The following is a 17,220-nucleotide window of genomic DNA, read 5'->3' on the forward strand; positions in this document are numbered from 1 at the left end:
AGCTTACCCCTCCTCATTATGTTTGACCTCATAATATGAATCTTTTATGTCCCTAATCTGCAATATTCGACCGTGTTTCATTACACAGATGCATCAGTGCAATCTGAGCCTCCTGCTGGTCGGATACATTCTGAATCAGTTTGTTTTTTGGGTTTATTTCCCCCTCAGCTTTGCCTGTCAGGCGCGATGCAGGGCCCAGCAGAACGTGGCAGTGCAGTGTGGGTGTGGTGAGGCGTGCGCGGGCGTGGGCAAGTGCGTGGAGGTGTTTCTGCGTGTGTGTCAGGACGTCCAGCCAGGATCTGAGCTGCTGTTGTATGATGACGCCGTCGCAAAAAGTCAGCTGACGGACAATCCAGGCGACTCCGCTAGGCGCACAGGTAAGAATTACCAGTATCACACAGAGAGTTTTGCATTTATCTTGTCTTAGTACCAGAATTAGCGGTGCTGTTTTCATTAAAAACCTTTATGTCTAATACTTTTTCAAGGTTTTGTTTAAAAAAAGTGAGGCATTTTACTGTTTAATTAGAGAATATCAGCTGAAAGAAGCAATAAAAGGCCTGAAAAGTGATGCTAAAAAGAAGCAGCTGGAGCTGCAGTTCTCAACTAATTAGGGTGATTAGCAGCAGGTCAGTATTATGATTGGGTACAGAAAGAGCACCTTAGAGAGGCAGAGTCTACAAAATTAATGATTAATGTCCCTCATCAACTGTATGCAAATTCATCAAAAGTTCAGGACTAACTCTGAATCCTGACAAAAACAGGGAACAACACAAACATAGAGGAATAAGGAATTAGTTTATTTAGAAATCAAACCAACTTTACTCCTGAAAGGAAAAAGGAATACATGAGGAACGCATGATGAGCGAGCATAGCCCAGCATCCAATGTGGACGGGGTCGCTAACATAACCCAGCATCCAATATGGGTGGAGTCGCTAACATAGTCCAGCATCCAACATGGGCGGGTCGCTAACATAGCCCAGCATCCAATATGGGCCGGGTCGCTAACATAGCCCAGCATCCAATATGGGCGGGTCGCTAACATAGCCCAGCATCCAATATGGGCGGTATCGCTAACATAGCCCAGCATCCAATATGGCCGGTGTCGCTAACATAACCCAGCATCCAATATGGGCGGGGTCGCTAACATAGCCCAGCATCCAATATGGGCGGGGTCGCTAACATAGCCCAGCATCCAATATCGGCGGGGTCGCTAACATAGCCCAGCATCCAATATGGGCGGGTCGCGAACATAGCCCAGCATCCAATATGGGCGGGTCGCTAACATAGCCCAGCATCCAATATGGGCGGTATCGCTAACATAGCCCAGCATCCAATATGGCCGGTGTCGCTAACATAGCCCAGCATCCAATATGGGCGGGGTCGCTAACATAGCCCAGCATCCAATATGGACGGGGTCGCTAACATAGCCCAGCATACAATGTGGACGGGGTCGCTAACAATGCCCAGCATCCAATATGGGCGCGGTCGCTAACATAGCCCAGCATCCAATATCGGCGGGGTCGCTAACATAGCCCAGCATCCAATATGGGCGGGTCGCTAACATAGCCCAGCATCCAATATGGGCGGTATCGCTAACATAGCCCAGCATCCAATATGGGCGGTATCGCTAACATAGCCCAGCATCCAATATGGACGGGGTCGCTAACATAGCCCAGCATCCAATGTGGACGGGGTCGCTAACATAGCCTAGCATCCAATATGGGCGGGGTCGCTAACATAGCCCAGCATCCAATATGGACGGGGTCGCTAACATAGCCCAGCATCCAATGTGGACGGGGTCGCTAACATAGCCCAGCATCCAATGTGGGCGGGGTCGCTAACATAGCCTAGCATCCAATGTGGGCGGGGTCGCTAACATAGCCTAGCATCCAATATGGGCGGGGTCGCTAACATAGCCCAGCATCCAATATGGGTGGGGTCGCTAACATAGCCCAGCATCCAATATGGGCGGTGTCGCTAACATAGCCCAGCATCCAATATGGACTGAGTAGCTAACATAGCCCAGCATCCAATATGGGCGGGGTCGCTAACGTAGCCCAGCATCCAACATGGACGGGTTGCTAACGTAGCCCAGCATCCAACATGGACGGGTTGCTAACGTAGCCCAGCATCCAGTATGGCGGTGTCGCCACATAGAGAATCTGGAGACATCTCTGAGCACGAGGGACATGACCAGCATTAGCCTTTTTCACACGTGACGTCTCGTTAACCCGTCGCTGTTCCTCTTTATAATTCACACGTGCCAAATCAGAGGAGAACTTAGTTAAAAGACGTGTTAACATGTGTTGTCGGCTTTTAATAAGTGAAGAAATATGCGTTTAAATCTTGTCTCTTTTTGTCATTTTAAGCATCTTGGACCAGCTTGAGAGCTTCCCCTGAGATTCTTCTGCATGTTGACATGACTCATGATGTAATTACTGCAGATTTACTGTTATTGCGTTCATCTCGCCACTCTGCGACACCTTAAACGCGTTCTATCTCTAATCAAAGGGCGCTCGCACCACAATTGATGATATTTAAAGGTGTCAAAGTGTCTCAGGAAACATTTTTCCCATAGATTCATGCAGTTCATTCTCACAGATGCTAATAAAAGAACCCTTTATCAAAGTGGACTTCTCTTTAGTTCAGATTTGCCTCCAGTGCATCATCAAAGTGTGATTTTATAATTACACTTCGGGTTGTAATTAAAGGAACTTATGTAACACACATTTCTGATCAGATGAATGACTTCACTGATCTCAATAATAACATTTTCCATCAGTTAGTTTCGGCTGAGAGCTCCGTGAGGAAAAACCGCCGCAGTCAGCAGAAACGATCTCGAAACGAAGATGAAAGCAGGAGATGGATAAATAGCGGAGGAATAATTTCTTGTGCAATCAAAAAACACATCATTTAAATGAAAACAGCAAGCAAGAAAACAATCATTAAAGCACATCTGTCATAAAGGAATAAGATGCTCCGCAGCCCTGCTAATCCTTTATTATTTCTGCTTTGTGGAGCTTTTATGTGCCGTGATTGATGGGACGTTAAGGAGGAGCTTCATGCAGAAAACACCCGGCAGCAGCAGACTGTGGATATCTTATTAAAGCCGTGCTCATGTAGTGCGCTGATTCAAACAGATTGAGCCTATAAATCTTGAATGCCTCTCTAAAACAATTAGGAATACTAAATTAAAGATAATCAGATAGGGAACCATCAATCCCTGCAAAGGAACTCATATTGTGGTGTTATTAAATGGATTTAAAGAAGGAAAGCCGGCATATTGGCAAGAATACAAAAACACAAAAGACAGAAGTGACTTTGAAATGTATTAAAATAAATGACTAAAGACCAACAGGAAGCAGTGAAATTACAAAACACAGGAACCAGTCTAAATACTTTACAAGGTGTACTTACATGTAAATGTGTGTTAACAAACCAGGGGGGTTTGATTAGAAAAGTTTAATGAGAAACACCTGAGGAGCATTTTGATTGAACAAAATCACAAGTTTTATAAGTATAAATGCGTAAACAATCATTGGTGAAATAAACCATATCACACAATAATTGTTCAACATTTAGGAAATTTAGAGTCTTCAGTTCAGTTTTATTTAAAAAGCGCCATCACAACAAAGGTCGTCTCAAGACACTTCAAAGATACAGTTCAATACAAGCAATTAGTATCAAAGTCACTGTTATCCAATCAAATCAAATGATTTAAAAATCCAAATCAGTCCAATTCATTCAAAGCAAATATTTTTTTAGGGCTGGGACTTTAGTGCGTTAATTTCGATTAATTAACTACACACATATTAGCGCGTTAAAAAAAAAACGCATTTTAATCGCACACTATAATTTATTTATTTTTTATAAATACAGACGGATGGAAGCGTCGACAAGAGCGTGGTTGTGTGCACATTATGCAACAAGGAATTCGCGTACCACTGCAGCGTATCAAGCCCAGAGGCGGCGCTAAGGGGTTGCTTGCGGTTGCTATAGCAACCCCAAGAATGTGCTCAGCAACCCCATAGCTACCCCAACTTTGGGGAGAGAGGCAGGTTTACTGCTCCCAAAGAACAGAAGTGCAGTGCAACAACGACAAAAATATTAAGAAGTAAAGAATCACGTATGTTGCTGCGTGGTAGCCTGTTTTGACTAGCAACCACTCACATTCATGCAGCAACTGCATAGCAACTCCAACGAAAAATCGCTGGCGCCGCCGCTGATCAAGCCTCAAATATCACCTCAACGCTAAACATGTAGCAGCTAGCGTGGAACCTAACGGGGGCCCAACGCAGCTTAACATCCAAGATTCTATATACTGTGTTTTCATGCATGCTACATTCAGATTTCAAATAGGGATATGTTCTGTGCTTGTTGAAATATTGTTGAAAATGTTAATTTTCTAAAGGATAAAGTACATGCGATTAAAATGCGATTAATTTCGATTAATTAATTTCAAAGCCTGTAGTTAACGCGATTAAAAATTTTAATCGAGTCACAGCCCTAATTTTTTTAAAAGTAGCCGAGCTAAGGAAACTATCAGATTGCATTGGAACTTCTCTTTGATCCAATCTGTCCTGAGTGTGCACGAGGGGACTGTGGGAGGAAAAAAATCCCTTTTAACAGGAAGAAACCTCCATCAGAACCAGAACCAGGAACCATCTGCCTGGACCAGCTGGGGCTGAGAGGACAGGAAAGAGGGGACAACAAGCAGTAAGCATGTAAGAGAGGGGCCTGATAACTGAAGGCTCTGCCTCCCAAACTGGCAGCTGGTTCCACAGAGAGGGGCCTGATAACTGAAGGCTCTGCCTCCCAAACTGGCAGCTGGTCCCACAGAGAGGGGTCTGATAACTGAAGGCTCTGCCTCCCAAACTGGCAGCTGGTCCCACAGAGAGGGGCCTGATAACTGAAGGCTCTGCCTCCCAAACTGGCAGCTGGTTCCACAGAGGGACCTGATAACTGAAGGCTCTGCCTCCCAAACTGGCAGCTGGTTCCACAGAGAGGGGCCTGATAACTGGAGGCTCTGCCTCCCAAACTTGCAGCTGGTTCCACAGAGAGGGGCCTGATAACTGAAGGCTCTGCCTCCCAAACTGGCAGCTGGTTCCACCGAGAGGGGCCTGATAACTGAAGGCTCTGCCTCCCAAACTGGCAGCTGGTTCCACAGAGACGGGCCTGATAACTGAAGGCTCTGCCTCCCAAACTGGCAGCTGGTTCCACCGAGAGGGGCCTGATAACTGAAGGCTCTGCCTCCCAAACTGGCAGCTGGTTCCACAGAGACGGGCCTGATAACTGAAGGCTCTGCCTCCCAAACTGGCAGCTGGTCCCAGAGAGAGGGGCCTGATAACTGAAGGCTCTGCCTCCCAAACTGGCAGCTGGTCCCACAGAGAGGGGCCTGATAACTGAAGGCTCTGCCTCCCAAACTGGCAGCTGGTTCCACAGAGAGGGGCTTTATTAAATTTATGGGTTTTATTCCTTTTTGATAAATGTCAGAGATGTATTCTGTTTTTTTTTTTGACAGAAAACAAGGTGGATCAGACTAAACAGCTAAAGACAATCGTCCAAGATAAGGAAGACGATAAGGAGGAGAGAAACAAAGACAGGACTCAGCTGGATGAACAGGAGGATCAGCACAGAAACCCCGGCAGAAAGAGGAAGAGGAAAGTCAAGCCGAGACGGGACAGAGCAGCAGGCGGACGCTCGGGCAGTGTCCCTGCTGCTGTGGACACGCCGCCACGCCACCGCCCAGCAGATGGAGAGACAGATTCCCGAGGCCTCCCCGCTCTTCCTCCCGTCCGCTCCAGCTCCCGTCTGGCTGCTAAACCGCGGCAGGTTCACCGCCCGACCAGCCGGGCGAAACGCCGCCCCGCTCCGTCTGAGAAATCCAAACAGGCCGAGGGACGGGGCAGGAGCCGTCCCGAGGGCGCCACGGCGTCCCCGAACTCACCGCACTCCGATGCTGAGCCGAACGCGACGGCGTGTCCCGCCGAGGACGCCCCGGCGTGGCGGCCCGAGGTCAGAGAGAGGCGGTACAGGTGCTCCAGCTGCGGTAAAAAGTTCTACCAGATCGGCCACCTGAAGAAACATCAGTTCAGTCACACGGAGGAGAAACCCTTCACCTGCAAAGACTGCGGGAAAAACTACACCTCTGCGGAGAGCTTCAGGGCCCATCAGGTAGTTTCTCTTCTTTGTTTTTAACGTTTAAAGTCTAAGGCTGTGTTCGAAACCGCATACTGCATACTTATAAACTGCATACTTCCATACTCCATACTACATACTACACACTTGCAAACTGCATACTGCATACTTCCATACTACACACTACATACTACACACTTGCAAACTGCATACTGCATACTTCCATACTACACACTACATACTACACACTACATACTACACACTTGCAAACTGCATACTACATACTTCCATACTGCATACTACATACTGCATACTGCATACTGCATACTATAATAATAATAAATTTATTTGTATAGCACCTTTCACGGAAAATAAAATTCACAAAGTGCTTCACAATACGATGCAAATCAACATTTCATATACACATCATATACACACATAAGAAAACACAGTAATAGCAGAAAAGCACGAGGCTACAGAGCAGATGGGCACTTTAAGAACGGATAAAAGCTATTTTAAATAGGTGGGTCTTCAGATTCTTTTTGAAAATGTCTAAAGAAGTTGCAGACCGTAGACAGAGGGGAAGAGAGTTCCAAAGAGTTGGAGCCACTACCTCAAAGGCACGATCACCCTTTGTCTTTAGACAAGAGCGGGGGACAGTCAATAAGCTCTGGTCTGAGGTCCTAAGAGGCCTGGTTGTGTTATAGGGGTGGATCAGGTCACAGATGTAACCGGGTGCCTGATGATTAAGGGCTCTGTATGTGATAAGAAGAATTTTAAACTGGATCCTGAACCTTATAGGCAGCCAGTGTAAGGAAAGTAGAATGGGTGTGATGTGAGTCATCCTGTTGGATCTAGTCAGTAACCTGGCTGCCGTGTTTTGAATAATTTGTAGACGGTTCAGAGATGATATGTTGAGACATGTGAAAAGTGAATTACAATAATCTAACCGGGACGACACAAATGCATGAATAATCATCTCCAGCTCAGGCCGGGACACAATGGACCTGAGTTTTGCTATATTTCTGAGCTGGAAGGAACAATTTCGTGCTAGTGATTTTATGTGCTCCTTAAAGTGCATGCTTCGGTCGAAGGAAACCCCGAGGTTTTTTAGCTTTGACTGAGCAGCTGATGAAACAAACCAAATACTCTGGGCAATTTTGGGGGCTGAATTCTCAGGAGCAATAATTAGAACCTCTGTTTTTTCAGTGTTCAGCTGGAGGAAGTTATTTGCCAACCACTCACTAATGGCACCCAAACAGTCTTGTAAAACAGCAAAGTTGGATTGGTTTTCTGGATTGCAGGAGATATATAACTGAATGTCATCAGCATAGCAATGATAAGATACACCACTGAATTTATTTATAATGTGCCCTAATGGAAGCATGTATAGAGCAAATAACAATGGACCCAAGACAGACCCTTGGGGTACGCCACAGGAAAGAGGAGTATTTTCTGACGTGAAAGGACCAACAGATACAGAGAAATTCCTATCTGAGAGATAGGAGGAAAACCACTTTAGGGCAGCCCAGAGACCCCAACCCACCGTCCAAGCCTATCAATCAGAATTTTATGATCGACAGTGTCGAACGTTGCACTAAGGTCCAACAAAACCAGAACAGAGCATTCACCTACATCAGAGGACATCAGTATATCATTTGTGACTCTGAGAAGCGCTGTTTCTGTAGAATGCATCTGACGGAAACCAGACTGAAATTTATCTAAAATGTTATGGGCAGACAGAACTGCAGTGAGCTGATTGGCAACAACTTTCTCTAAAATTTTTTAAATGAACGGCAGTTTTGATATAGGCCTGTAGTTATTTGGAGCAGATGGATCAAGGTTTGCTTTCTTCAGAAGTGGTTGGACAACTGTGTGTTTAAAGTAAGTTGGGACACAGCCTGATAACAGGGAATTGTTTATGATGGTGACTAGGCTTGGACCAATAGCTTCAAGAGTAATTTTTAGGACAGATGTAGGTATGATATCAACTGAACTGGTTGAGGAGTTAAGGCTGCCGACTAAATCAGTGAGGTCTTGCAGGGAAATCGGGGTGAAGGCATCCAGAATCGATGGCCCAAATTGATGGCTGGAGAGGGGGTCGGAGGAGGGTATAATGCTATCCCTGATATTTTTTATTTTGTCTACAAAAAAGGAGAGGAAACGATTGCAGTCCTCATTTGACAGAATTGGCAAATCAGGAGGTGCAGGAGAGACAATGTTGTTAATGGTGTCAAATAGGACTTTAGGATTGCGTTTACTAGTTGCAATGAGATTGGCAAAGTATGAAGCCCTCGCATCTTTGATCCTGTTGTTTAGTTCAGTTAGAAGATCATGTGGACATGTGTTGAATAAAATTAAAAGATTCTGTGACATTAAGAAAGTCAGCAGCAAAGTTACAGGAGGCATCATCAACATGAATATTAAAATCACCTAGCATAATAACTCTGTCCAGCCTTGTGATGGAGGATAAAAAAAATCACTGAAATCAGGTATAAAAGAACTATTTGACCCGGGGGGACGGTAAATCAATACGCAATAAAAAGGGTTTAAGCGGCCGACTTTAGTTATCTGGAGTTCGAAGGTGGGGAAAACACCAGTGCTAACCCTCCAACTCTGAAAGCAGTTCTTAAAGACTGCAGCAAGACCTCCTCCCCTGCCCAAAGGCCTAGGAGTGCAGAAAAACGTACAATCAGGAGGGCATAGTTCAATAAGATGGGCCTGATCCACAGGCCTCTGCCAAGTCTCAGTTAGAAACAGAAAGTCCAAGGTTTTTGAGGTAAAAAAGATCATTCAGTACAAAAGTTTTGTTTGCAATAGAGCGGGCATTTAGCAGCGCCATCTTAAGAAGGGCAGCCCCGTTTGTAACGACAGCCTGGGCCAGGGGGCGGAGCCATCGCGGGTCAGAGCCCTCACGGACAACGGGACATGAACGGAAAGCCCTTTGATTTATTATTGTCTGAATAGGAAAAGAAACTGGGGAGAGAGTCATTGTCGGCTGAGACCAGTGGGGGGAGCTGATGTCGGGAGCAGCACTTTGTTGACCAAGAGATGGATTTTGAGAAGTAAACAGTAAACAGTTTGAGGGAGCAGGTAACATTCTGCATACTACATACTGCTTACTACATACTGCATACTACATACTACATACTGCATACTACATACTACATACTACATACTGCATACTACATACTGCTTACTACATACTGCATACTACATACTACATACTGCATACTACATACTACATACTACATACTGCATACTACATACTACATACTGCATACTACATACTGCTTACTACATACTACATACTGCATACTACATACTGCATACTACATACTACATACTGCATACTTCCATACTACATACTGCATACTACATACTACATACTACATACTTCCATACTACATACTGCATACTGCATACTTACATACTACATACTTCCATTACATACTACAAACTACATACTGCATACTTCCATACTACATACTGCATACTGCATACTTACATACTACATACTTGCAAACTGCATACTTCCATACTACATACTTGCAAACTGCATACTTCCATACTACATACTTGCAAACTGCATACTTCCATACTACATACTGCATACTCATCGATCAGACAGTATGCAGAGCGTTTACCCACAATGCATTTTGCTCCTGCCCGAGCCAAAATCAGTCGGCCTGAAGCTGATTTTGCTTAAGCTCTAAACTCTGTAAACTTTAGCAATATTTGAAACATTTTCAGGTGAGAAAGTAGTCGTTTAGACCCCCAACGTGTTGAAAACCTGACAAAATACCGGCTATTTACAATTTTGTTCCCACGAATTCGGCGCTACTAAAGCTAGCCGCAGTGAGCAACGCACTTCCGGTTATTTTCACAAAATAAAATACCCGTTGCCTTTTATCATAGGGAAAGCCATTACGATACAATTGGTGCTTTTGTTTTGAAAACAGGAAGTGAACCTACCCTCGTTGTAACTAGCTTGAAACTGCCGTTTTGACAGGAAATGACGATCAGCGACGTCACGTTACATTGCATCTTGGGTAGTTTGAGTATGAGTAGTAACCTCATGATGCATACCCAACATTTGGGCGAATCTAGTATGCATCCCGGAACTTCTCGCTTACTCAAACTCGCTTACTAACTCAAAATGTTAGTATGAGTAGTAGGAGAAGTATACGGTTTCGAACACAGCCTATGATATGAGCATTCAAAGATAACTAAGATGTAGATTTACATAGCTCTACATTATAAATGCCATCTCCCCGACACTCTTACAGCCCCACATCATTACACTCTAACCCCAGTGCTTCTCCGTTAGATCCACTGTAGCAGACGTCAACATATTCTGGAGCCCATCTGACCGGTAGCACAGTTGATTCACTGTAAGGAACCATTATTAAAGATGAATTCTGGGGCATCTGGGGAAATCAGTTCAAGTTTATCTATTTATTTCTGATACACTCAGAGGCTGAGGATGCCTTGGCTCTGGGTGGATATAAATCAGGATGAAAAGCTGTTGTGGGGAGTCCCAGAGAGGATAGTCTTTGATTATAAACGAAGCAGCAGGGAGGACGTGTCCACTTTATCTGAAACATCGTCTGCTGTCAGAGCCGTTATCTTTATCCAGCTTTCCGCCTGACAGAAAAAACACGTGTGTGGGTTCAGAGTGAGGAGCTGTTCTTTAGCTGTGGAAGCTTAGTCACCGTTATCAGGCAGTAATTCAGCCGCCCTGGAGGAGAGTAACCGATGCTCACATGTCTTATTTCAAATAATAACGGCTTTGTTTCCAGATGAGTCACCGCGGCGAGCGCCCGTTCTCCTGTCCTCACTGTGAGAAGACCTACGGCCTGAAGCGGGACCTGAAGGAGCACATGGTGCTGCACACTGGAGAAAAGCCTTACACCTGTGAGCACTGTGGCAAAGCCTTTGCACGCCGCCCCTCCCTGCGCATCCACCGCCTCCTTCACTGCAGCAGAATGAGCTACACACAGCCCCCGAAGGTACCTACGACTTCCACCCTGCACCCTCTCATCTTCCCCTGTCATCTCTGATGACTGGTGCAAGTTCCAGCTGATTTATAAAGAAGAGCGCCAGCCAGCTAAATGTATTCATTTTTTACCCGTGTTCCGTACTTAAGTTGAAATCTGCGATGACTAAGGAGGAATAATTTAAGCGCTGCCTCTCCTCTCCCCTGCAGCTATTCCAGACTTTCATGCAACATCTTTTTATTCTTTCTGGAAAGTGAGACACTTCTGCCACTTATCCTGGTTTCTTTCCCCAGTTGCAGTGCGAAGTTTGTCCCAAGCTGCTGGCCAACACCAGCTCCCTGAGGAACCACATGAGGCTCCACACGGGGGAGAAACCTCACATCTGTCAGCACTGCGGGAAGTGCTTCAGTCAGAAAGGTAACAGATGGAGCGCAGGTGTGATCAGCAGTCAGCTGTGATCTGTTTCATGTTGCTGCTGCTACGGCCAAATGTTTGTCTGACAGCAGATCTTATGGCGCTTTTCCACTACCTCTACACGGCTCGCCACGGCTCGGCTTGGTTGTGTTTCCATTACACTTCGTGCCTCCTCGACGTGGGCGGGGTCGTCGTAACACGGCTGCGCGTGTTGCTGCTCACCCTGTGGATTTTTGTCGCACAAAAGGCAAGAGAAGAGAGCCAGAGAAGAATCCTGGCTGCCAGACAAAACAGTATTGAAAAGTACCGGAGAGTTTTGTTACGAGCTTCAAAAAGACGATGTTTGGAGGTAAGCTAACGGTTGCTAACGCTAGCTTTTATTAACCGCGTTATGACGCTTCCAGTGACGACACTCATCGCCCAATCAGTGGAAGGCAGTCAGCTGACGTCACGTTTTAGTAACGCTTCGGCCTGCTTGGAACCAGGGCTGAGGTGGTACAAAAAATCGTCCCGGTTGCAGGTACGGCGTGCTAGTGGAAACACGCGATAGCGCGCCGAGCCGAAGCGAGCTGGTGGAAAAGCGCCATTAGTGAGGATGTGCAGACCCCCCCTCCCTCCCTCCCTCCCTCCCTCCTGTCTGATGGGAAACACCATGCAATACATACTGTAAGCAGAAAGGAAAGCAGAGAAAAACAAGGCTCACGGCTGTGTAGTAAATCCAAAATCATAGACTATGCAGTATCGTATGGAATCATGGAACACAGCTAAAGTACTCACCACGATGTTAGAGTATACGAGTCACGGCTGTGAAGTGAAAGTAAGTTGAAATGAAAGTGAGATGCATGATGTAACTGAACCGACATGGTGAGACAGAGCTGCCTCTGAGTCTGTAAATCACAGTCTGTAAAATGGCTGCTTTATAACAACTAAATCTGCATCCGATTCACTTTTAAAGAAATTATAACTTTATATTTGGAATAACATCCACACATAGATTAGATTAGATTAGATTATACTTTATTCATCCCACAACTGGGAAATTCATTTGCCACAGCAGCAACAACAGCAAGAAACGTGAACAAGAAATAAAAAGAAAAGAAAAGAGAAAAAGCAAGTACTAAAAAGTAAAGTGACCTAGTATAAATAATATTGCACATTATGAAGTTGAAATGAATCAAATATAAATAATTACGGATAAAGATAAAACTCTATGTGAGTGGTGGATTGTCATGGAAAGGCAACAATGTGATCAGTGGGTGTATAACCAAATATTGAGCATGTCTGAACATTTGATTTATGGCATAATCTTTTAGAAATGCAAATTAACTATCGTTTCTTTTATGGCTGTGTTAAGTTATTATTATATTTCTTATATCTCAGATGTAGCGTCTCTTTTCAAAGAGCAACCTGGCCGAGATAGCAGGTCCTCATGTATTGAAATATTTATTCTGAAGTACACTGACGCTTATTGTGCACGTTCCTGGGACTGCCTGAGGCTGCAGCACAGCTCGTTACGGCTCGTTTTGCTTTTAGATTGTCACAACTTGTCACAATTTAGGATTTCATTTAATGTTCATATTTAGGGATGCACCGATCTGCTTTTTTTTCACCTCTGATACTGAAATCTGAGGTTTAGTGTCAGCCGATACCGATACAGAAAAACAGCACAGAATTATGGTAACAAACGGTAAGTTTCATTGTGTGGAAAAGACTGGGATCATTCTTCTGTGCAAGGCAACATCAGACTTGATTTAAACATTTCTTTCCTATTTTTTTAAAGGGACACTTTGTAATTTCTTCCCCCATCTAGTGGTGCAATTTTATTTTGCAAAGTTGAATGAATTTGCTCTCTAGCGCAGGGGTCTTCAACGTTTTTCAGGCCAGGGACCCCCAAACTGATGGAGAGTTGGAGCAGGGACCCCCCTACTATTTATATGGCATACAATTGTGTTTTATATTTAACGGGGCCTAGTGCCGTGTATAAACATAGCTACTCTGTTATTGTAGATTCAATACTAAGCTATTCAAATAATACACAGGTTAATATATTCATGTTTTTATTTTAAACATGTGCAAGGTACAGGGTGGCCGTGCCACTGCCATTTATAAACATCTTGCATACAACACTGAGCTATTCAAATAATCCACAGATTTTAACTCTAAACATGCATGTAAATTTTTTTTTAAATCGTCTAATCAACCAAAGATTTCGCGACCCCCCTGCAGTACCTCCGCGGACCCCCTGGGGGTCGCGGACCCCCTGTCTGCTCTAGCGCCTCGCGTTTTCAAATGTGCGTTGCAACTTGTTGAACTACGGCAGGCGGTATGTGTCAAGATTGTTGTCGACGCAGCGTTAGCGTTAGCCGCAGTGTGTAGTTGCTATCTGGAAAGTGTTCTTTTAAATAAACTCCCGGTAAACTTACAAACTTTCTAATGCCTCGTTTTGTGAGTTAAGAGCCTATGTGTACTACGGCAGAAGTTTGGTAACAATCAATGCATTATTAGTGGGATAATTTACGAGATAAAATCTATTTACCATTAGCGATGGTAATAAGCCATTCGGCGGATAGCCCTATCTTGACCAGTGTTGACCATTGTTAAAAATGGAATGAATATGTAATGAATTACACAACCAAGCAATGAGAAAAGCTTGTAATTTAGACGGTGACATTGACTTACCTGTCGAGAAGAAAGCAGGAAACCTCAGCATCCCTTTGAAAATCTTTCTCCTTCATTAGCTCTTTCCATCTGGGAAAAGCGACCCCGATGTTTACCCTCTTTTTGTAGCCTGGCTGACGCGTCCGCATCTCGATGAGATAGTGGTCTGGGAACTAGGTGTGCATTTTCTCGTATTTGAGGCGTGGTTTACGAATGCCTAGAGCCGTTTATTGGGCGCTACGAATGTCTATCAAATGGCTTCTGGTTCATCCCATGCTGCTTTGCGCATCCTTCTTGGCAATGAAATCTTTCAACGCCAAACGTTGCTCTTTTTTAAAAGTAAACTTGCGTTCTAAGCTACTTAAAACACTTTCTAAGGCTGCATCAAATGGTAACGCTGTGTCCGCTGCCATGTTGGATTAACACTCTACAAGCTTCGGTGTCGCGCAATGTCGTCCCCCCCCCGTTCTGTGATTGGTTCCCTAACTCAGGCAAAAATAAGGGCGCTGGTTTCCAGGCTGACTTTGCAGTGTGAATGAAACTGCGCGCAAAGCAGCATGGGAATTCCCAGACTACTCTTTTTGTGGATTTGCCGGTCACGTTGCCTTTTCAATTCTCTTATTCGCTTTTTTGGCGTCGAGGATCCCTTCTCCTGTGGCGTGGCATAACTATGGTCTTCCATAGCGAACAAAAGTGCAGGCCGTTCAGGCTGGTTTACACCAGAGAATGTCTAACGGCGTAGACTGGCTCTGTTTATACCTGCGTGCAAACGTGACGTCAAAATTACGTACTGTCCGCTTGCAGGCCTGGCGTTGGGGAAAACGCGATTTGAAGTGCTTTATGTCCCTTTCGGCACTTCGTCGTTTTTCATAGACCGGAAGGACATGGCAGACTCCATAGAGCTTGCCCGCTCTATGTAGATACAGACAAGTTATTCTTCACTCAGGAGGATAAGTGAGATTGTTGACAGAGATAATTTTACACCAATGAGGACTAACTTATGAATGAATATGTTGATTTGAGCTAATAAATGACTTAATATATTACATAGTGTCCCTTTAAAAAAAATAAAGAGATATAAATGTTGTAAGAGCAGATTTGTTAATTGTTGTCTAATTGTTGTCGGATTGTGATTGGCGGGTGGCCTATATATATTGTATGTATGTTTGGGGGCTCGTCAGGTGTTTCCGGACAACAAAACAGTTTTTGACCGCTGTGCAGCAACATATTATGCTCCGTACGGATGTAATCATGAGAGGCAAATAAACGGAGTTGTTTGTATAAACTCAAAGGCAACAGGGTACTTATTCCTCCGTGATGGGTTGGTCCAGGCGCGTCAATTAGGTTTTAACAAGTGCAGTGGCTTAAAGCATTGGCTTAGCTTCTACAAATGTACTGAATTACTTATTTATTTAATAATTGTGCACCAGTAAAACAATCCGAACCATAAAAATATAACAAGTGTAGCTGGTTCAGTCAGTGCAGTTAGGGATTCAAAATCTAATTTAAAACAAAATATTAAATAATAAAGGAGCTGAAATTGAGAATGGAAAAGCATCTGAACAAAACAACAGCTTCTCTAGCTCGGTAAAAACTAAAAAAAAACAGAGGTAGTCCCAACTTGACAAGTTTTTTCACCACTAGGGGGCACAGGCGACCCTTGGATGAATGCCAAATCCAGGAAGAGAACATTGTAAGATTTGTTGTGTTGAGGCTTAAGTCACAATTTCCAGAATACACAGAATTAGGTGTAAATATTCTTGTGCGAACACATATGCTAAGTTGACAATAGGTGAATGGCGGATGGTGGACTTGAAGGAGAAATGAAGGCTCGTGACACAACAATCGACTTGAAAGGGTGTTGAGTGTACGAGGCAGTTGAGGAGGAGGCTTTGTTGGTGGAGGTGGGTGAACTTGAGGGAGAAGGAATTTGCGGGTACGCATCGTCAGTAGTGTACCTCTGGGTCATGGGGTGTTTCGGCCTTCAACACTATACACCCTCTCCAGAGGCGGCCAGCTGCAGGGTGATCAGTCCTGAGCTTGCGTCCCAAGCCCAATTAGACATCTCAGGGGACTATGTATGGCAGGGGCGTCCAGTTCCCTGAGTCAGGCCTAGGCTGGCTGACACACAAACTGGCACTCAGTGTCAGTTACCTGCTCAAGGAGATTTCTCAAGCTCAGGCTTAAGCCTAATTTTGAGAGCCTGAGTGCCCTCTCTGTAGACAGAGACCCTCCCGGAGACGCTCTCCGTTGCTTGTGTGCGTCGGCCTAAATTCCTATCTATCTATCCATCGAGGAGACGGACACTCGCGGAGACTGCAACATTTGGTCAAAATTATTTGCATTTCAACATCAACAAGCTCCAACTCCAACAACAGTCTTTCTCTGTCGGTCGCCATCGTTCACTGTGAGGAGTGGAACGGAGCCGGAAGGTGAACAATCAATCATCCACTTTCACCATAGACGTCGTGAGATTGGGTCGTCTAACGTAGCGCCGCGTACTGATCGGGAGGTGAACTGCCTTGGGTATCCGACATCCCGACAGAGAACTTCGAAAGGTTTAATAGCCTCTGCGTGACCACGGAGTCGGGTTGACGGATAGCGACGGAGAAGCATACCGAGGCCTTTAAGCATCCTTTGGCAAAGCAAATGTGTTTGGCATAAACGGTATTCAGATCACAGTTCTGCTGCCATAATGCTGGACAGGACAAAGAAAAAAAAAAAAATCGATAAATAAAAATCAGCCTATATGGATCGGCCCATTGTCACCGATATCCGATCTAGAATTTTCTTCAATATCGGTACCGATACAAATATCGGATCAATGCATTCCTAGTCAAATTCTCCCGGCATATTATCCACTGCAAGCATTTTAAAAACGGAAGTTATCGATACGCAAGGAACGAGCGATCCGCTTGCTTGTTTTTGCTTCAGAGATCTCTTAAAAAAAACTGTGTTGCAAGGCAAGTTGACACTGTTCAGCTTCCCCAAACACCCAGCAGTCTTTGA

General features: G+C 44.7%; 1 protein-coding gene across 1 annotated transcript in view; it reads left to right on the plus strand.

Moving 5' to 3' along the window:
* The window catches only part of znf408 (zinc finger protein 408), a 41,037-nt gene that overhangs the window by 12,409 nt on the left and 11,408 nt on the right, over positions 1 to 17,220 (plus strand). Inside the window, exons 4-7 of the mRNA XM_075472467.1 lie at positions 169 to 377; positions 5,523 to 6,175; positions 10,942 to 11,151; positions 11,433 to 11,556. Coding sequence (XP_075328582.1) covers positions 169 to 377; positions 5,523 to 6,175; positions 10,942 to 11,151; positions 11,433 to 11,556 — 1,196 coding nt within the window. The remainder of the gene's footprint in view (positions 1 to 168; positions 378 to 5,522; positions 6,176 to 10,941; positions 11,152 to 11,432; positions 11,557 to 17,220) is intronic.

The sequence above is a fragment of the Odontesthes bonariensis genome, chromosome 1 (assembly GCF_027942865.1).
Source record: "Odontesthes bonariensis isolate fOdoBon6 chromosome 1, fOdoBon6.hap1, whole genome shotgun sequence".
NCBI classification, from domain to species: domain Eukaryota; kingdom Metazoa; phylum Chordata; class Actinopteri; order Atheriniformes; family Atherinopsidae; genus Odontesthes; species Odontesthes bonariensis.